The 21,585-nt window shown below is 42.1% G+C and overlaps 2 protein-coding genes across 4 annotated transcripts; both read left to right on the forward strand.

Annotated features, from left to right (window-relative positions):
• The first annotated feature begins 5,865 nt into the window (after window positions 1–5,865).
• On the forward strand, window positions 5,866–15,621 carry LOC125897962 (uncharacterized). 3 transcript variants are annotated; one of them, XM_049591518.1, is made up of 8 exons: window positions 5,866–7,816; window positions 7,918–8,434; window positions 8,628–8,800; window positions 12,527–12,620; window positions 12,732–12,809; window positions 12,909–12,956; window positions 13,095–13,162; window positions 13,273–15,621. In XM_049591518.1, exon 8 carries the CDS (start codon window positions 13,342–13,344, stop codon window positions 15,487–15,489), a length of 2,148 nt encoding a protein of 715 aa, XP_049447475.1. In that variant the 5' UTR covers window positions 5,866–7,816; window positions 7,918–8,434; window positions 8,628–8,800; window positions 12,527–12,620; window positions 12,732–12,809; window positions 12,909–12,956; window positions 13,095–13,162; window positions 13,273–13,341; the 3' UTR covers window positions 15,490–15,621. The 3 variants fall into 3 exon arrangements, with proteins under 3 accessions (XP_049447475.1, XP_049447476.1, XP_049447477.1); XM_049591519.1 differs by lacking the exon at window positions 13,273–15,621 and having other exon boundaries at window positions 7,918–8,187; window positions 8,332–8,434; window positions 13,095–13,165; XM_049591520.1 differs by lacking the exons at window positions 12,909–12,956; window positions 13,273–15,621 and having other exon boundaries at window positions 13,095–13,159.
• A 2,498-nt stretch (window positions 15,622–18,119) lies between these two features.
• Window positions 18,120–20,932, forward strand: LOC125897959 (uncharacterized). Its single transcript, XM_049591510.1, has one exon. It carries the CDS (start codon window positions 18,287–18,289, stop codon window positions 20,816–20,818), a length of 2,532 nt encoding a protein of 843 aa, XP_049447467.1. The 5' UTR covers window positions 18,120–18,286; the 3' UTR covers window positions 20,819–20,932.
• Window positions 20,933–21,585: the final 653 nt, after the last annotated feature.

Here is a 21,585-nt window from a genome sequence, read left to right on the forward strand (position 1 = left end):
TGTATTGGTTAATAGTGCTTATGGTCTTTCTTCTGCAGTGGAATGCACGGAGCCTGCTGGCTAATGGCCAAGAGTTTAAGCATTTCATGCAAGAATTGAAAGAAAAACCTGACATTGTGTGCATCCAGGAATCATGGTTAAAACCTAGTTTGGATTTTGTTGTGCATGGCTATGTAACACATCGACGAGATAGAAGCCTTGGGGGAGGAGGAGGAAGTGTAACGCTAGTAAAACATGGAATACCTTGTCGAGTGCTAGAGAAAGGAGATGAGTTGGAGTATATAGCCGTGGAAATTTGGAATAAAGGAGAAGCACTAGTGGTAATCAATTACTACAACCCATGTAAAAAGTTAAACTTGGATAAGTTGCTGGAAACACAAAGTCAGAACAAAGCTAGAAAGGTCTGGTGTGCAGATTTTAATGCCCATAGCACCACTTGGGGAGCGTTACAGACAGACTTAAATGGCAGAATAATTGAAGAACTGATGGATAATAACGATCTAGTTTGTATGAATGACGGAAAGGGCACTAGGATCAACATAGCCACAGGTGCAGTGTCAGCATTAGATATCACACTTGTATCTAACTCTTTAGCTGGAGTCAGCTCCTGGAAAGTTTTGAAAACAACACTGGGCAGTGATCATTATCCAGTGGCCTGTTATGTGGGAGAGAAAGTGGAAGGAAGACAAGCTAGTGGAGTTAAAAAATGGAGATTTGAAAAGGCTAACTGGGGTGAGTTTCAAAGACTGAGTGAGGAGAAAATACTGATAACTGGCAGGTCAGATGATGTGGATGAGCTTAATAATCAGATAACATCTATAATTATTGCTGCAGCAGAAAAAGCCATACCCAAAAGTAAAGGAAGGAGTGAGAGGAAGCTGGTACCATGGTGGACAGAGGAATGCCGTCAGGCTGTAAGGCAAAGGAACAGGGCATTAAGATTGCTCAAAAGAACCCATAACATGCAAGACCTAATTCAGTATAAAAAGGCGCAGGCAGTGGTGAGGAGAACGGTGAGGCAAGCCAAGAAAGAAAGCTGGAGGAACTTTTGCAGCTCAATTGGAAGGACAACACCAGAGGAGAGGTGTGGGGAATGATAAGGAGAATGGGAGGGGACAGGAGAGAGTGGGAGTATCCAGTCATGATAGATGATGGAAAAACAGCAGTGACAGATAAAGAAAAAGCAGAAATAATGGTTAAGGCATTTGCAAAAGTACACAGCTCAGAAAACCTGTCAGAAGAAGGTATCAGGAGAAGAAGAAAGACATTAAGCCAACACCCAGAAATATTGGACAGAAGGGAAGAAGCCAGTAGCAGTTTGGATGAACCATTTACACTGGAAGAGATGCTGAGGGCAATAAACAAATCTAAACCAACTTCTCCAGGGAAAGATCAAGTAAGCTATAGTATGCTGAAGCACTTAGGAAAGAAAACGCTCAAGGAACTGTTAAAGCTCTATAACAAAGTGTGGGAAAAGGGCAGGCTACCAGCAGTGTGGAAGGAAGCAGTGGTAATCCCAATAAGGAAACCAGGGAAAGACCCAATAAAACCATCTAGCTACAGGCCAATAGCTCTGACTTCAAATATATGCAAAGTAATGGAGAGAATGATTACAGAAAGATTAACTTACCAGCTGGAGAAGGCAGGTAAGATAGCCAATTATCAAAGTGGCTTTAGAAGAGGGAGGAATACTATGGATCCAGTGATAAGACTAGAAGCAGAAATAAGAAAGGCCCAAGCAAACAAAGAATCAGTTATTGCAGTATTTTTCGATATTGAAAAAGCATATGATATGATGTGGAAGGAAGGCCTGCTGATAAAACTATCTAAGATTGGAGTTGGAGGGAGAGCCTTTAACTGGATTAAAGATTTCCTGTTTGGAAGGAAAATTCAAGTGAGAATCAGGAGAGTCATGTCAACACAGTATGTGGTGGGGAATGGAACGCCTCAGGGGGCCATCAGTCCATTACTGTTCAGTTTAAGCATTAATGATGTGTTCTCAAAACTTCCTGTAGACATAGGCAGGTCTCTGTTTGCCGATGATGGAGCTCTGTGGAAAAGAGGCAGAAATATTGGACATGTCATTGGAAAACTTCAAGGAGCAATCGATCAAGTGACTGATTGGGGATATGACTGGGGATGCAAGTTTTCAACTGAAAAAACCCAAACTGTGTTCTTTACCAGGAAGAGAATCAGAGAGGATGTCAGGTTAAAAATGTATGGGGAAGAGTTGGAAAGGGTGCCACAATTTAAATTCCTTGGTGTAGTGTTGTATGAACGCCTGACATGGTCAGGCCATGTCACCAGGATAGAGGAAAAGTGTAAGAAAGTCATAAATGTAATGCGCTGTGTGGCTGGAAGAGAATGGGGAGAAAGTTGCGGTGCACTCCACAGGTTGTATGTTGCATTAATACGATCCGTGCTGGATTATGGTTGTGTGGCATATGGGTCAGCAGCTAAGAGCCATTTGAAAAAGCTAGATGTCATACAGGCACAAGCTTTACGCATCTGTTGCGGAGCTTTTAAGACATCACCAGTTCCTGCCATACAAGTAGAGATGGGTGAAGTGCCTCTGGAGTTAAGGAGGAAACAGCTGATGGCCAATTACTGGGTGAATTTGAAAGGGCATAGAGCTAATCACCCAACAAGAGAGGTACTACAGGACAGCTGGGAGAATGAGAAGAGCACCAGGGAGCATTTTGCAAAAGTTGGTAATAAAATAGCAAAAGAACTGTCTATTGAAGGACTACAGATAAGCCCACCAGTGGTCTATCCAGTAGAGGCTCCATGGAGACTAGTGTGTCCGAGAGTTGACATGTCTCTGCTGGAAATTAAAAGGACAGGGAAGAAAACAGTTGATTTACTGAGTGCATTTAGCCACTTGATAAATCAAGAATATCAAGACTTTGTGCAGGTGTACACGGACGGGGCGAAAAATCCAGACACAGGTGTAACAGGATTCGGGGTGGCGGTACCAGGAAAAGGAGTAGGTATTTATAGAAGAACAGGTGATGGACTAGGGGTGTACACAGCAGAGATGGTGGCGGTGTTGGTGGCATTAAAATGGGTGGAAATAACAGCACAAAAGAAGATGGTAATATGCTCAGATTCTGCATCAGTTCTTGAAAGTATCACATCATTTCAGTCCAACAGCAGGCAGGACATTCTATATCAGGCTCTGCACACAGTCACAAGAATACACAGAAAGGGGGGGCAGGTCACATTTTTTTGGGTGCCAGCACATGTAGGGCTGCAAGGGAATGAGAAGGCAGACGAGTTGGCAAAAAGGGCACTGAGAGCAAATAGGGTTGAAATGCAAGTAAGCATTAGTAAGGCAGAAATGAAAAGTGTAATTAAGGGAAGAATTAATCAGAAATGGCAGAGCATGTGGGACAGAGAGAGCAGAGGAGAAAATGTGAGACCTTCAAGGATTGCTGGCAAAGGCAGGAGAGAGGAGACTGTGATAACAAGACTAAGGATCGGACACAGTGCCTTAAACAAAACGTTAAAAATAATAGGGAAGCATAACTCTGGTTTGTGTGAGGAGTGTCAGGAGGAGGAATCAGTAGAGCATGTAATTCTGAGGTGCAGGAGGTATGAAACACAGAGGGAGATGATGAGGAGGGGGCTGGTGGATGCAGGAGTAAAGGAAATATCACTAAAAGGATTGTTGGACATGAGTGACAGGTCTCAGCAAAGGATGCTATTAGAATTTTTAAGGAGTACGGGGTTGTTTAATAGGATTTGAGGAGTCAGGATGAGGAGTGAGAATCAGTGAAGTAGGTCTGTTGTATAGGTGTGTATGATTGTATATGGGTTGAGCAGAGCCAAAAATCCGTAATGATAGGGGGCGGTAATGCACCAAAGTGATGGATGCCAACCGCCGTAAAATCCGAAGAAGAAGAAGCAAAGACGAGTATCCCCAACCTCGCTTGGTTATCGTAGATTAGCTGGGCTAACCGTTAGCGGTGTCTGTAATAGGTAATAACTCATTAAACGGTCCGTGAAAAAAATATTTTTTCCAGCGGATATCTTAGTTACAACATGATTGAGCTAGCAAAGCAGTTTTGTGTTGCTATGTGTGGTATTTATTCAGTTTTGGGAAATCACGATGTCTAGAAAGCATCAGTGGCTGCAGCTAACAGCAACAGCTAACACTAGCAGCTAAGCTAACATCAGGACGTCATCTGTTAAAAGCCTCCCGTTGTCGGATACGACATGAAACTACTCCAGTTAGCTCAATCATGTTGTAACTAAGACATCCGCTGGAAGAAAAATATTTTTTTTAATCCAGTATCTTTGGTGAAACTGCATTGATTTCAGCACCAGAGAGGAGCTATCTGTTGCCAGATCTCGCGAGAGTGTGTTGTTGAGACAGAGACAGGTCTTGAACAAAGTAAATTTTCTCCTGATTTGTCCGTGTGAAATTTGCCATTTTGGTGTCGGAATGTTCTGAAGATATGTGGCTTGCGATAAATGGGTCCAATATCTGCTTTCGTGACTATGGGGCGAAAGAATCGGCCATAATCTGTAATCACGTTCATTTCTCCCACTGAAGTCAATGGACTCAGTACCTGCTGTTAGTCTCCTAAAGGGGCGTGGTGGTCGCGAACCCCACGTGACACTGATACAGGAAACTGACTCACAGTGGACCGTCTTGGTTTATCCACCGTCTTTGGTGTCATTGAACACACCTGTGTTGCTCCTACTCTGACGTGTCAAAATGTCTGCCGTGAAAAAGGTCTATACACACACACTGCGCTGCTGAATCCTGAATTGCTACGACGTCATGTCATTTTTTTTTTTCAGAGGGAAACCCGCAAAAGAAACAGGGGTTCCTGCAGAACGCTGACATTTGACTCCACATGGATTAGCATCTACGTGCAGTGATAGCTGATTGGACCTCCCGGTGGCATGATTGCTCATCATCATCCTCCAAGCTCATAAAAGCCTTATGCTGCAGGCCGTGATCAGCATTTTCACATCGACTCTGAGATAAGTGGCCTTGTTAACCATGTTAGCTTTATGCTAGCTTAGTGTCAGCTTGTTGCGTGATGACTTTGTGCTGCTAACGTGAAATGTAGATAACTCTACTGATTCCTAAGACCCAGCTGCTTGATGTGGACATATATTAGTGAGTGTTGAAGGCAGTGCAGTGGATGGGAGCGATGGATTTGAAACATTTATTGATGGTTTTGGCTTTGTGTGCTAATGTCCGTTAGCTGTTAACTTCGTTTGATGTTAGGCTTGAGTGAATTAGCTTTTCAGATAACTATAGCTAACTTTTGTTTGATAAACTCGACGCCTAATGCACAAGTAGTTGATTTAAAGAAATACTGTGAAATTTTAAAAGCAGTGCAGTGGATGTGAGATGGATTTCTAATATTTATTGATGGATTTTAAGTTGTACTTATGCTAATGTCCTGTTTTGTGTTTGATGTTGGCCTTGAGTGAATTAGCTTTTCGGGTAACTACAGCTAACTGTTGTGTGATAAACTCGATGGCTAATGTACACGTGGTTAAGTTAAACAAATATTAAGTAGGCTATAAGATGTAGCACAATACATGTGATGTATTTTAAGCATTTATTAAGGTTTTTGGTCAAATAGGATTTTTGCTGATGCTAATGGGATGTAGTGGTATTGAACACAGCTATATTTGACCTCCAGTTAGCCTCTGTTCATCAACTGTAGTCTGACTGTAATGTGATGTGTTGATTGTTGTGATGCTGTTCAGTCCTGCTGAGACTGAAATTACAGAGTGTATGTGTGTGTTTATCTCTGTGCTTCTGTCAATGTTATTTAGCCCAGTTGGGGTGTAGATTGACTTGTGTAATGTAGTAATTGTATTTAATATGGATGCTTTTGTGTTAGTTGCACATGCTATTTAAATTAAATTTATGTGTAGCTGTGTGACAGTAGCTCTGTGTGTCTGTAGCTCTGCGTTTTATAATGTAGTATCAGCCATTTTCCTTTCAGTAAGAACATTTAATGTGGATGCTGTTGTGTTAGATGAGCATATTGTTTAAATGGAAGATGTCTTAAAATGGATGACTGTGTCAGTGATGGATTTTAAACATTTATTGATGGTTTTGGTTTTGTGTTTATGCCAATGTCCGTTTGCTGTTAGCTTTGTTTGATGTTAGCCTTGAGTGAATTAACTTTTTGGGTAACTACAGCTAACTTTTGTTAAACTTGACGGCTAATGCACAAGTGGTTGATTAAAAGAAATACTGTGAAATGTAAAACGCAGTGCCGTGCATGTGAGATGGATTTTTAACATTTGTTGATGGATTTTGATGAAGTAGCATGATTTATGCTGATGCTAATGTCTGTTAGTGGTGTGTTTTGTGATGACATGTTGCCTTATGCTAGCTTAGGTGATGACTTTTGTGCTGCTAACTGTAGCTAACTTTACTGTGGTCAAACGGGATTCTTGCTGATGCTAATGGGATGCAGTGTTATTGAACACAGCTATATTTGACCTCCATTTAGCTGCTGTTCATCAACTGTAGTCTGACTGTAATGTGATGTGTTGATTGTTGTGATGCTGTTCAGTCCTGCTGAGACTGAAATTACAGAGTGTATGTGTGTGTTTGTCTCTGTGTTTCTGTCAATGTTATTTAGCCCAGTTGGGGTGTAGATTGATTTGTGTAATGTATTAATTGTATTTAATATGGATGCTTTTGTGTTAGTTGAACATGTTATTTAAATTAAAGCCATGTGTAGCTGTGTGACTGTAGCTCTGTGTGACTGTAGCTCTGCGTTTTGTAATGTAGTATCAACCATTTTACTTTCAGTATGAACATATATTTAATAATGCTGTTGTGTTAGTTGAGCCTATGTTGTTTAAATGAAAGCTCTGTGTAGCTGTGCGTCTATACCTTAGAGATTTGTAATGTAGTGTCAGCCATTTTCCTTTCAGTAAGAACATTTAATATGGATGCTGTTGTGTTAGATGAGCATATTGTTTAAATGGAAGATGTCTTAAAATGGATGACTGTGTCGGTGATGGATTTTAAACATTTATTGATGGTTTTGGCTTTGTGTTTATGCCAATGTCCGTTTGCTGTTAGCTTTGTTTGATGTTAGCCTTGAGTGAATTAACTTTTTGGGTAACTACAGCTAACTTTTGTTAAACTTGACGGCTAATGAATAAGTGGTTGATTTAAAGAAATACTGTGAAATGTAAAACGCAGTGCAATGCATGTTGGATGGATGTTTAACATTTGTTGATGGATTTTGATGAAGTAGCATAATTTATGCTGATGCTAATGTCTGTTAGCGGTATGTTTTTGTGGTGACAGCATGCTGCCTTATGTGCTTAGGTGGTGACTGCTAACTGTAGCTAACTTTACTGTGGTAAACTCAATTGCTAAGGCACAGATGCTTGATTTAAAGAAATACCGTGAAATTTTAAAGGCAGTGCAGTGGATGTGAGATGGATATTTAATATGGATTTTGATTTGTTTATGCTAATGCAGATTGATTTGTGTAATGTATTGAATTGCATTTAATATGGATGCAGTTGTTAGTTGATCATATACTGTTAAAATGAAAGCTCTGTGTAGCTGTGTGTCTGTAGGTTAGAGATTTGTAATGTAGTGTCAGCCATTTTACTTTCAGTGAGGACATGTTTTAATATGGATGCTGTTGTGTTAGATGACCATATTGTTTAAATGTAAGATCTCTTAAAATGGATGACTGTGTCCGCCATTTTATCATGTTAGACATTTAAAAAAATATATAAAAAAATTATACAGCAGCAGTTTATCCAGGATATGTAGAGAGAAGTGCTGTTGATTTAAATCTTATAGGTATGTTATTACATCATTGTCTCTAGCAGGCATTTAATTTTACTGATTTTCTACATCTCACTTATTGTTAAATAAAGCAATGCGTTTTCTTTAATCTACAGATAGCCTTCTCACTTGACAGTGTGATCTGGTACCCTCCTGCTTTGACAACTGCGATTGACCTGCGATCTGCACTGCATCTGTGATCCTCTGATCCAGAACTTGTACACTACACACAAAGATACATTCATTCAATTGTGAACACACATAACCAACTGATCAACAAATTTCTGATTCCATACATACACACGCATACACATATTCACACACACACACACACACACACACACACACTTGATTATTTTAGTAGGTGTCTGTCTACTGCTTCCAAGGTAAGTTCAGCTATGTATGTATTTGAAGGCTGAGGCCAGAGTAGTGTGGCTTTTGAGTATGATTAGCATACAGTCAGAGTGATTTGTATGATTTCTTTGTGAATGTTGAATTAATTTGTTTTGGTTGTTTGTCTATGTTTTTAGATGCCCCGTGCCAAGTCCCACTGGCGTGCCCAGGCCATGAAGAGGAGGATGATGACGGCGCAGACTTGGACTCCCCTGCCACCTGTCCCCGAGTTTTGTGCTCGTATGTATCACATAGGTTTTTTTTTTTTACATGTTTCAATGGTACAAATAATATGTAATTTAAAGATGTGTAAAACATGTGTTGACATTGTTGAATTTTGATTTGCCTGAACGGGGCGCGGTACTGGTTACCGCCATCGTGTGCGTGGCCATCCCGGAGGGCTGTCTGTCTTTTGGTTTTCTGTCTGTTCCAGGTGCAGACGCCAGGGAGCTGAGGACGGAGGTGCTGCGTGCTGCTGTTCCGTGGACCCCGGATGCTGTGTGTGTGCTCGCCCCAAGCAACGACCTCACTGCCAGCAGGACCATCAGTGAGGCGGCGTTGGACTTCGGTGCGCTCCTGACCACCGTCTGCAGCCGCTGGCCCAAGGTATGTTTTATGTATTTACCCAGACAGCACGCATACGTCTCGCCGACGTCGGCACGATGAATAAAGTTGCATCGACAAGACGTATTATGGAGAGCGTTTGCTCATTGGGAAGACGTCGCCGAGACATCGGCATTTGGTAAAAAATGCCCTCCAGACGATGTTTGGACGATGAATCAAAGATGCTCAGCGCAGCCCCTCTACAGCTTTTATACGACCTTTATTTAGGTCGGATCATTCAATTAGTATAAATATCTCCGTATCCATAGTCGAAATTAACATGTATTTACTTAAAATGTGATAGGAATATGGCAATATCATAACAAAAAAACAATATGCTTGACCACTAAATAGCTTTGTAATATTGTGTGTGGATAAAATAAAGAGACAAGTACGATTCAAGTTCGTGATCATAAATTTATTTCCAGCAGCATATCCAAAAGAGCCCCAGCACAAAAAGGATAAACAGAACAGAAAACATATGGCAGGTCGGGAGACGAACACAGGCAGCAGGGTCTGGATTGCTGGGAGACGCAGTCTGCAGGGGAGCCCGGGTTGTTCATTGTGGATTGAGGAGCAGTTACGTGTCCAGTCCGTGCTCCTCATCCTTATAACAAGTCCCCATCCTCGCTCTGTCCCACAAACACTATTGTGGGTGGAGGAAACAGAGAAAGTGCACAAAATTACGCTCTGGTATATCCAACCAGCTCTGACAGAAGCACACAGACCTTTTTCTCCCCGGGTCGTGCCGGTCTCGGGGTCGGATATAACATCTTTTGTATGTTAGAAATCATAATTGTTTAATCCTTGTTTTTTCTGGATCCCGATAAACACACAGACACAAACACTACAGCTGTTCCAGTTGTCATGCTGGCTGATCTGTGTAAGACGATCTGACAGCTGTGATTCCATCCTGCGCGCACTTAGAGATTTATCGGGCTTTACAATTCTAATAATAATTCATTTTTTCCTTATTAGTGAGATTAAGTTTAAAGACGCGCGCACACGACTGATCAACGTATATGAAGGTGTTTTGCGATTGTGCACGTGCACGCCGTTAACATATTTACACTTAATTGCTGATAGAAAATATGTTTAAAGGACACTTTACTAATCCACACTCCTGTATTCTGCGGTTCCTCCGCTGGTGCGAGCCGAGGCTGCCAGAGCGAGCCTCGCGTAATAACAAAGCAATAAATAGTAGGCTAGTAAGATCAGTCAATTAGAATATGCGCTTTGTGTTAATTAATAGTCTGTGTTGTGTTTTACCGGCGCACAACACGCACACACATATCTGCTGCATGTTTTATGACAGTAAACTGTCGCCCTACATTTTTTTCTGAATATATTTTAATGTGTTCTGTGTTTAAAAAGATAAATAAATAAAACATTTTCGGAAATGGTCTTGATTACATTTCCCGGGAATCCACACACCTCACTGGCAGGACAGGATGGCAGTTTGACAGCCCGAGGATGGTGGAAGTGGACAGTGTTTGTCATTTCCATATAATTTTTTGTCAAAGCCACAGGGAGCCACTCAGAAGATCAAAGAACCACATGAATAGGGCTGCACCTTTTATGATTTTTTTTTTATTATTTGATCAACTAATCGGAGGATTATTTTTAATCATTTGATTAATAAAATAATTAATTTACCTAAAATAAATATCAAAAAAACTCTCATTAATATTTCAGTATTTTATTCAGTTAATATCCACAGACACATAGCTCATTAGAATAATAATGGTGACATCTTTTGAAGTTAGTCTGTAAAGTTAGATTTCCACCATATCTATTAGACTCATGCGCATGGTACTTTCCATGGTGCTAATGCACTGTCCAAGGTGCTGATCCCGACTATGTTCATTGGTTTGTTTGTTCGGTACTGTTTTATGGTTATTTTCTGTAGTTATTTTTGCACAGTTTCAGTGTAGTTTGACAGAGTCCATAAATAGCCTTTTGGAGGTGTGTGGATTAATATTTTCCCGAAAATTACATTTTCTATCCTGGAAACAGAGGCGCTCTATCCCGATGTATGTATGTTCCCAACCTCAACACTTGAGTGTATTTTCTGCTGATATTAATAATTATTATTGAGGAAGAAGATCACCATTTCAATATTAATCAACATTATTATGAACATAAAATAAAATTGTATGCATTCCCTGGAGAATTTGGCGTCTTTCTTCAGTGAGGTTCACTTTGTGCCACAGCCAGCTCATGGTAAATCCATCACATGCAGTATTTCATCCCGATAGGTTTTGGATTAAGTATAGATCCAGTGATCTTTAAGCTCCGAGCTTCACCTGGGATTTTATCTGAGATTCTAAAAGTTGCAGCAAACATAAATCCAGCAGATTTTTTCCATCCAGCGCAGCGCACAGTTTGTATCTTCATTGTTTAATATTTTGAACTATTTCCACACAAAGTTGGTGGCAGACAGCGTGTTGTGTGTCTCATTCAGATGGTAGAGACAAAAGTTATTGTATTAAGTGAATTCATAACATGCTTGAATTCATGGCGATTTGTGATCGTTAACCAATTAATAAATGCACCTGGTGTACTCAGCTGGTAGCAAATAGGAGCCAGAATACACACACACACACACACACACACACACACACACACACACACACACAGCGCGAGCTTGATCGCACATAGCTGCCGAACTCCAGACCGCTCTGGAGGAGAGGCGGAGGCAGAGTGGAGCTTTTAGGCAAATAAACATTGCGAGTCACGATTCTGTTCGGATTCGACTTCATGAACGTACAGATGTACAGAGAAGGGAGCGGGGACTGTAAAATGGAGGGTCATGACAGAAACAACTGGAGTCTCTTGCGCTTTTCAGTGACGGTACACTAAAACACACCCTGAGGCGGATATTAGCTTTACTTCCAGTACAAACACACCAACAATAACCCATAACCAGTACCGAACCATGAGAAACTATTATACCGGGCCATGTTAAATAAAGGCACAAACCCAGCGCTTCCCTTCGTCAGCTGCCGGTTAACCACTAGCTCCGCAGCTGTACAAACACCGAAGCCAGATACTAACAGCTAACGCTAACTAACGTTACCTGACCCTTTCCCGAATTCAACATTAATTTATTATCCAGAAAGGGATTGTTCATGTGTTGGAAAGACTTATAACTACCTAGCAATGGCGTTTGCTAATCGCTAGCTAGCTAGCAAGCTTGTTAGGAGTCGGTGTCTGACCTCTTTACCTTCACCAGCACACCCGGTCGGGACTTAGCAACTAGCAACTTTATTGAATGTCATATTCACAAAATAACTATTTTTATGTGAGCTTAAAGTGGGCTTACCTGAAGACCAGTTGACACCGACGAGAGGCTGTGTCCTCCGTCTTCAACGCCGGCTCTTTGTTCCTTTGGCACCAATTGGATGAATTGCAATGGGCTGATCCACAGCCGACCTATCTCCGACTTTGAAATAGAGCACATAAACCCGCCCTCTGGCAAACCATGTCCCTGCTATGGGCCGATGCTTCTCAGACGCATCAACAGCCGTTAGGAGTAGAATGCCGACGCACGATCTGAGGCCGACGTCGGCGAGACGTATGCGTGCTGTCTGGGTATTTATTTATTTATTTGTTTTTCCTTTTTTTGTTATTGCAGTCACTGTTATCAGTATTTATTTGGTAGTTGTGAACAGACTGTTGTGTTATGTGCTTGTTTAAGGGAATTAATGAAGAAATGGTTGTTTCTAGGTCTTTGTGTTGGACTTCCCTCCCCGTCTGACCATGGACCTTGGCTTCCAACGGCAGCTGCGTCAGGAATACCACCGTGTCGCAGCACGCATGGGTATGTTACATTTGTGGTGATCAATTATAATTGATGTAATGTGTAATTCAACAGAATTTATACAAGTGTAAATATTAAAAGGATTGATTATGTTTTTGTCATGTGTGTCAGGTCTCCCCTATGTGTCTGTGGTTTGAAGGTTTCCCTTCTTCTGGCTCTGGCTGCCCTGCTGATCCGCCAGCTGGGCAGGTAAGCTGTTTACACATTGCGTCAATACTGTAGAGTTCAAAACGGGAGGACAGTTTTTAAAGAGGTTTGTTTTCCTTCCTACATACCTTCCGTGTGAAGCGTCAGCCGAGAGGTGTTGCTACAACGCGCAGAGGACGAAAGCGGCGGGTGTTTCTATATTATTTTTTTTTGGTCCTTTTTGTTAGGATGTTGATGTGGAATTTTTTTTTATATTTCTAAAACACATGCCGCAACAAAGTGAGTGCTGCATTTTAATGGTTTTTGATTTTTATTCTGTCTTGATAGGTTCCGGCAACACCTGTGCCTGCCCTGTGACCGAGTCTGCCTCCAAGCCCGGCCCAGCAGTCCAGGAGGTGTGTTTCATTTTAAATATAATGTCACTAATTGATGATTTTAGGAAGCAGTAACATGTTGTCTTTTGTTGTATTATTTAGTAAAACCTCATATTTTGTTTTTGTGCCAGGTGCAGGTCACAGCCCAGCCGTCCGTGGAGGTGGTGGAGGAGGTTGCTGCAGCGTGCCTTGCCGTGTCGATGAAGTCCGCCATCCAGGAGGGAACCCAGATGTCACAGAGGATCTGCACAGATAAAGATGTTTTTGTTCCTTTTGTTAGTGTTCCTGATGTTAGTGCAGTTGTGTCAGAGTCAGACAGTCATGTTGTGGCAGCAGAGGGTAGCAGAGGGTTTAGGCTGGGGAAGGTTGTGAGGGGAACGTTTCACCAGGGAGATGAGCAGTTTGTGTATCGAGGGCGGCAGTGTATGGCTATAGCTTTGGCCAGCTTAGCCAAACACACATTGTTGAGTGTGTTGTCGTGGGATAGGTTTGATGTTGATAGCGTGTTGGTTGTAGGTGATGAGTTGTACACTAGTTTGCGTGACCTGAACATTTTTAGCCACAAATCAAATCTGCTGTCTGTTGGAGATTTGCCAAAGCAGTTTGAGGTAGGGGAGCAGCTGTTTAGCTTTAGCCACGGTGACACAGTGTTGGGTGAAGTAGGCGTGACTGAGGGTGAACACATCGAAAATGGTGTGTTCATCAGTCTGAGAAATGGACTGGAGAGGATCTTCAGTCAGTATAGTAAATGTATTATGATACTGTGTGGGAGTAGTTCTGTCATCATTTGTGAGGATGGACGGTTTGCTTTGGTAGACAGTCACTCGCGTTGTGACATTGGGTTAGTGCATAGTGATGGTAAAAGTGTGGTGTTGCAGTTTGATTGTCTGGATGATCTCTATGGATACATCTGTTGTTTGGCAGACAGTCTCAGTTCTAGGCAGAAGCTCTTTGAGCTGTGTGGCGTTAGTGTCAGTGAGGGTGCAAGCCCAATGCTGTCTTGTGTTTCTGTGGAGAGCTGTATTACTGAGATGAGTACTGTTCCAGTGGCAGAGTCTAGTGATGTTTCTGAGGCCAGGGTAAAACACATTTCCTCAGGAAATTGTGTGTCTGAGTGTGGTGTTGGTGTAACTGTAAGTCCAGCACTGTCTGGCATTTCTGTTGTGACTTTAGCTAGTCAGGTGAGCAGTGGTTCAGCGGCAGAGTCAACAGTTAGTGATGGTAGAAAGCGCAAAATTTCTTCTCGCACTAGTGTGTTGAAGAAATTAAAGACATTTGATGTTAGTGAGGTTAATGCAGATGTAGAATTTGTTAGTGCTGCAGCAAATGAGGAGCTGCTCTTCCAACCTCTTAGCGTAGATGTCTGTAAAGCTTTGTGTAGTAAGTTGAATATAGACTTTGGGAAGGTCAGTGGTTCGGTGTCCACAAAGGTGGGGCTGTTAGGAGTCCCGTGTTTAAACGAGAGGATTGTGGCTGATGGTAACTGCTTCTTCAGAGCCATCTCTCAGGCTGAGAGTGGCTCACAGAAGCACCATCGCAAGATTAGGCTAGCTGTATGTAAGGAGTTAGAAAGGAATGCAGATAAGTATGCAAGTCTTCTGAGAAGTGAGTATTCATCTGTTTCAGAGTATCTTCAGCAGTCCAGAATGAGAAATGTGAACAGTTGGGCTACAGAGGTAGAAATCCAGGTCACAGCAGATTGGTTAGGAGTTAGTGTGTGTACTTTTTATGATGGACGTTGGTTGAAGTACAAGTGTAACACTACGTGTTTGTCAGCAGAGTGTATTTATGTAGAGAATGTCATGGGACAGCATTTTGAGAACACTGTTTGTGTGCATAAGCCTGGACTGCAGATTTGTTATAGTTACTGTAAACTTAGTGATGTGTCAGGTTATAGCATTAGGTCTAGAGTGACAGATGTTGTGGATAGTGAGAAGTTAGCCGTTGGATGTAATGAATGTGTAGGGTCTGAAGGCGTAGGTCGTAAGCCTGTAAAATCAAAGTATTTGAGGCAGAGAAAAGGGACACAGGAGAAACTCAGTAGGTTGCTTCGGGAGAGACGTCAAGTAAAGTTTATGAAGATGTATCAGGAAAACGTATTGTATAGAGAAAGTGTTAAAGCAAGGAGGGTTAGTAAATATACAGAGAACATCCAGCACAGGCAGAGGCTTAAAGCAATTAGTAAAGCTAAGAGTATGGCGAAGTACAGAGAAAGCATGGAGCACAGGGAGAAAGTTAAAGTGGCGAGTGTTCGTAAATATAGGGAAGACATCCAGCACAGACAGAGGGTTAAAATGATGAGTGTTGGTAAATATAGAGAGAACATCCAGCACAGAGGGTTAAAATGATGAGTGTTGGTAAATATAGAGAGAACATCCAGCACAGACAGAGGGTTAAAATGATGAGTGTTGGTAAATACAGAGAAAGTGTTGAGCACAGAGAGAGGGTTATGGATAGCGCCAGGTTGAGTAGGAAGCAGAGGATGGAGAAGTCAGTAGACTTTGGTTTTGTTATGGAGCAGTTTTTGGAAAAGGTCAGAGATGGTCCAGATTTTGTGTGTTGTGTGTGTCATAGGTTGTTGTTTAGAAATCAGGTGCAGAGCTGTGTAAGGGAAGTGTATGGTAAAAGTTTAGCTACAGCGGGTATTGCAGAACAGTGCATTAGTGAGAAGTATTTGCATAGATGTAACGATCACTGTGTTGTGCCTTGTCAGTTGGTGCTGTCTAGAGGTCAGCTGTGGATTTGTCATACGTGTCATCGTAAGATTAGTGCAGGTGAGATGCCAGCTGAATGTTGGAGTAATAACTTGGATGTTGATCCCGTTCCACCAGAACTGGGATGTCTGAATAGTTTAGAGCAGCATTTGATAGCCTTGCATATTCCTTTTATGAAAATGTTGGCATTGCCTAAAGGGGGGCAAAATGGAGTACATGGTCCAGTGACCTGTGTTCCCGCCAACATTACGCAAACTAGTAATGTGTTGCCGCGTTCGAGTATGGAAGGGTCTTTGGTGCAGGTGAAGTTAAAGCGCAAGTTGACATATAAGGGACATTACGAGTACCAGTTTGTGGATCCGTTGCATGTAAGACAGGCGCTGGAGTATTTAAAGAGGACCAATGTTCATTATAGAGAGATAGAGTTTAATGAGGAGTGGATTAATGAGTTCTGTAGGCAGGAAGATGGGGACAGGGAAGAGGCTGGATCAGCTAGTGAGGATGAAACTGGTAGAGGAAGTGAGGAAGCTGGTACAGGAAGTGAGGTTGTTGGTCAGGTTGTAGAAAAGGCTGAGGTTGATGATTTAGCAGAATCAGCAGACATAGTACAAGATGAAATGTTACATGACAGACAGCAGCACTGCATGTTTCAGGACACTTGTCTTATGCCTGTTGATATTGGTCAGGAAGCATTAGATCAGTATTTTGATGATATCGTGAATATAGCGCCTGCAGAGGGAAATAGTCCAGGTAGGATGCTTTCTGACCAGAGTAATGAAGCAAAGTGTTTACCCGTGTTGTTTCCTGTGGGTCAGAAGACCTTCCATGACAGTCAGCGTTATCAGTTGAGTCTGTCGCGTTATTTCAACAATAGGATTATGCACTGTGATGGTCGTTTTGCACGTAATGTAGAGTACATATCTTTTGCTCAGTACATGTCAGAGGTTGATCAGGTGATGTCGAGTGTTTCTGTAGCGTTGCGTAAAGGTAAGGGAGGTCAGAGGTCTCAAAGGATTAGTCAGAGTATGCTGAAGGATGAGGAGTCTCTGAAGCAGTTGTTGCAGTTTGATGATGGATTTCGTTTTTTAAAGCCTCTTCGTGGGACGCCTGCCTTTTGGATGTCCGTGCAGAAGGACGTCTTGGCGTGTGTGCGTCAGTTAGGGATTCTGACGTGGTTTTGCTCGTTTTCGTCTGCAGATCTGCGCTGGCAGAATCTCCTGACCAGCATCCTGAAGCAGGAAGGCAGAACACAGACGGTAGAGGATTTGGAGTGGGCAGACAGGTGTCAGTTGTTGCGTGGTAACCCAGTTACAGCAGCGAGGATGTTTGATTACAGGTGGCATTGTTTTCTGAACGAGGTTCTCATGTCTCCTGCTCAACCAATTGGCAAAATCATAGATTATTTTTATAGAGTCGAGTTTCAGCAGCGCGGTTCTCCTCACGTTCACTGTCTGTTTTGGATTGAGGGTGCTCCCCAAATTGATAAGAATACAGACGAGGAGGTTGTAGAGTTTATTGATAAGTACGTATCGTGCGAGTTACCCTCAGATGATGACGCATTATTGGACATTGTGTCATCAGTGCAAACACATTCCAAACGACATTCAAAGTCATGCAGAAAAAAGAAGACTGTATGTCGTTTCAATTTCCCAAAACCTGTCTCTGAGCGTACATTTATTTGTAAAATAGAAGAAAAAAAATGCACATGTGACAAGCAGGAGGCAGAGAAGACAGGGGAGGATCCTCAGTCAGAAGACAAACCAGTCTGTAGGTGTTTTGACAGGAGTAACAAGATGAAAGTAGAGATTGCAAAGTCTATATTGGAATCCGTTAAGAAAGCAGTGGAAAGTGAGTCGTTTGTTAGTGTAGAGGAGTTATTTATGAGTGTGGGCATTAATCAGGAGATTTTTGAAATGGCATATAGGAAAATGCAAAAGAAGACCAAGGTAGTTTATAAGAGAGGAGTAAATGAAGTTTGGGTCAATCAGTATAGCAAGCAGTTGTTGAAGTGTTGGAACGCTAATATTGATGTGAGCTTTGTAACTGATGCGTATGCAGTTGTTGTGTATATAATATCGTATATTACAAAAGCAGAGAGAGAAATTGGCCTGTTATCGAGTAATGCCCAAAAAGAAGCCAAAAATCTAGGAAATGTCTCAGCTAAAGAAGCTGAAGAAGAAGTTGGGTAGTGTGTATTTGCATAATAGGGACGTTAGTGCTCAGGAGGCAGTGTATAGGTTAACGAACTTGCATTTGAAGGAGTGCTCTAGGAAGGTTGTGTTTGTGCCGACAGGGAATAATATAGTGAAGATGAGTTTACCCCTCAGTGTTTTGAGGCAGAGAGCATCTGCACACGATCTTAGCACAGAAGATATGTGGATGACGAGCTTCGTGGATAGATATAGGAACAGGCCCGACGGTGTTTGAAAATATGTGTATGGCGACATTTGCGTCGGAGTATCGTGTTCTTTCCAAAAACGAAAAGTCTTCGGACATGATTCGATTGAAAAATGATTTGGGCTTCATTTTGAAGAGAACACGTACTCAGTTTGCGGTTGTTCGGTACATGCGCGTTAGTTTGGAAAAACATCCGGAGTTGCATTTTCAGAGTTTGCTGCAGTTGTTCCTTCCATATAGAACTGACTCAGACCTCAAACCTGAAGGCTTTGAGCTGTTTGAACAGTTCCATGAGGAAGGAAGTGTGACATTTAGTGACGGGTCAGTACATGCGGTTAAGGACGTGGTGAAGGATAATAGAGCTGTGTTTGATGTAGATAATCCAGATTTAGAGCGTGCGCAGGAGATTGCAGAGCAGCATGGTGTAGATGAGGAGGATGCTTGGGGGGAGCTGTGTCCTGAACAGGAAGTTGAACGTCTTGAGTGTTTAGAGGAGAGAAGGCAGCAGCAGGGATCTGAGATAGTAGAGGAGCAGTTACAAGAACGTCTGGAGAATGTGCCAGATTTGGTTGTTGGTAGTAGACAGGTAGCGCAGTTGGAGAGGAAGAGGAATGTGATGTGTAGAAGTGAGGGCTTAGCTTTAGTTAGGTCTCTGAATGAGACACAGATGGCTGTGTTTTATAAGGTCAGACAGTGGTGTTTGCAGAAGGTGATGGGTAAAAACCCAGAACCTCTGCATGTGTTTGTGACAGGTGGTGCAGGGACGGGGAAAAGTCATTTAATTAGGGCTATTCAGTATGAGGCAGGGAGGTTGTTGTCCACACTTTGTGATCAACCAGACGATATTTGTGTTTTGTTAACCGCACCAACAGGCATAGCTGCATACAATTTAAATGCAGCAACAATTCATCACACATTCAGTATCGGCACACATGCCAGTTTGCCTTACATCCCTTTGGGTGAGGACAAACTAAACTCTTTGAGAGCCAAATTTAGTCACCTCCAAATTGTAATCATAGATGAAATCAGTATGGTTGATCACAATCTGTTGGCATATGTTCATGGTAGGTTAAGGCAGGTGAAGCAGACGGGCAACTTTTCCCCATTTGGTAATGTCAGTGTGATAGCTGTTGGAGACTTCTATCAGTTGCCTCCCGTTAAAGGGAAGCCTCTGTATAGCTGTCCGCTTGGTGTGGACCTGTGGTGTGGTTTTAGTATAGTGGAGTTGACAACCATAGTTAGGCAGAAGGATAGTGTGTTTGCAGCGTTGCTGAACAGGTTGAGAGTGCGTTCAAAGGCCACCCCCATGTTAGCTAGTGATGTTGAAATATTAAAGGCTTGCGAGACAGGGGAAGAGAGCTCTGCTTTGCATATTTTTCCAACCAATATGCAAGTAACTGAACATAATTTTATGCAGTTGATTACCATGTGTCCAGATTATGTTGAGATAGAAGCCAAAGATTTCAAACATAGCAGGAAAACAGGCCAATTGGAATGTACAGCAGGGCATCATAGTAATGCGGACACATGTTTACCGGAGAGTTTGTGTTTGGCAAGGAATGCACGTGTGATGTTATGTAAGAACGTAGATGTTGAGGACGGTCTGGTCAATGGCGCATGTGGCACGGTAACTCATATCGATTTTGGTGATGATGAGAAGTTTCCTAAAACAGTTTACGTCAGATTTGATGATGAGAAAATTGGCTCACAGAGGAGGAAAACACGTGCACATGCGGCAGTAGAATGTAGGTATTCTACTGCTATTGATCCCGAGGAGGACAGGGCAACTAAAGCAGGTGGTCTGCGATTTCAGTTTCCTCTTAGGCTAGCGTGGGCGTGTACAGTGCATAAAGTGCAGGGATTAACGGTAGATGAGGCTGTAGTGTCTTTGAAGAAGGTGTTTGCACCTGGGCAGGCGTATGTAGCTTTGAGTCGTGTTAGGGCTTTGTCTGGACTGATCATCAGGGATTTTAAAGAGAAGGCCATTTACCTCAAGGATGCCATAAAGGAGGCCTTAGACAGCATGCCCCCATTTTTAATTGAGCAGCCTAAACCTTCATTAAGTGCACAAAGTTTTTCTGTGTATTTAATGAACGTTCAAAATTTAAGTCGTCACCTGGCAGATTTGGCGTCTTGCACACAGCATTTACAGCCTAACTGTATTGCTGTCACAGAAACGTGGCTCACTGCACAGTCCTCGTTAGACAGTGTCCAAATTGATGGATATGCTTTCCACAGTCGTCCGCGAGGTTTGTGTTACAGCAGCAGTAACCCCAAATTGTTAGAGCTCCAGGATCTAGAACATGGTGGAGTTGGTTTGTACAGTGTAGGCAATTTGGACTGTAGCATCCTGCAGGCACCCGATTTGAATCTGGAGTGTTTGGTGTGCCTGTGTAGCAAATTTAACATTGTGATGGCAGTAATTTATCGTCCACCATGTTATCCAAAGTCTTTATTTAAACAAAATCTGGGGAAATTACTTGATTGGTTGAATCCAATTAGTGACACAGTTATAGTGATGGGAGATTTTAATGAGAATGTTTTGAAAAAAATCATCAATTTGTAAATTCATGGGGCAAAAAGGATTTCATCAGCATGTAACACAGGAGACAACAGAAAAGGGGACATTAATTGATCACGTTTATGTTAAAACAGCACAGTATGATGTGGAATGTGCAGTGATGCCCACGTACTTCAGTGATCATGAAGGTATTCTGTGTAGTTTTAGTGTAAGAGATGATCAGGGTGAGCTAGAGGACTTAGACAGGTTGTTTGAGGACTTTGAGGTTGTAGAGGTGGATGCATAGTATTTAGATGTATATTAGATCAGGTTGGTTTGTGTAGTCTGCGATGTAGCTTCATGTGACTCATACAAAGTCCCAGTGCAACGGTGGTGTTATTATTGTTGTCATCATGTTTATCTGTAGAGTTTTCAGAGGAAACTGACTTGTAGTTGTGGTGTAGTTGTTGTTGTGTTGAAATTGTGTAGGTTTGCATGCACGTGAAGTTGTGTTAGTGTAGAGTCTGTCCCACTCCATTGTGTGAAGATTGTGTATTGTAGGGAGATTTGAGTGTATTGTGTGGAAATGTTTTTAGTATGTTGATATGATTATTGTGTAGAGATTTTAGGTGAAACCAATCATGTATTACAGGTGGAATGAGTTGAGTGTTAGCTGTTGTGAATAGTGTTAGTTAATTCATATAATCATGGTTTTTACAGCTGTTAGTGATTGTAGATGTGTTGGTGTCTGTCTGCCACATGTTGGTTGTTGGTCTCTGTTACGACTGTGAATGTATGTATTTATGCATGTTAGAGTTTGTGGGTCTTTCAGT

The sequence above is a fragment of the Epinephelus fuscoguttatus genome, linkage group LG12, assembly GCF_011397635.1.
Source record: "Epinephelus fuscoguttatus linkage group LG12, E.fuscoguttatus.final_Chr_v1".
In the NCBI taxonomy this organism is placed as follows: Eukaryota; Metazoa; Chordata; class Actinopteri; order Perciformes; family Serranidae; genus Epinephelus; species Epinephelus fuscoguttatus.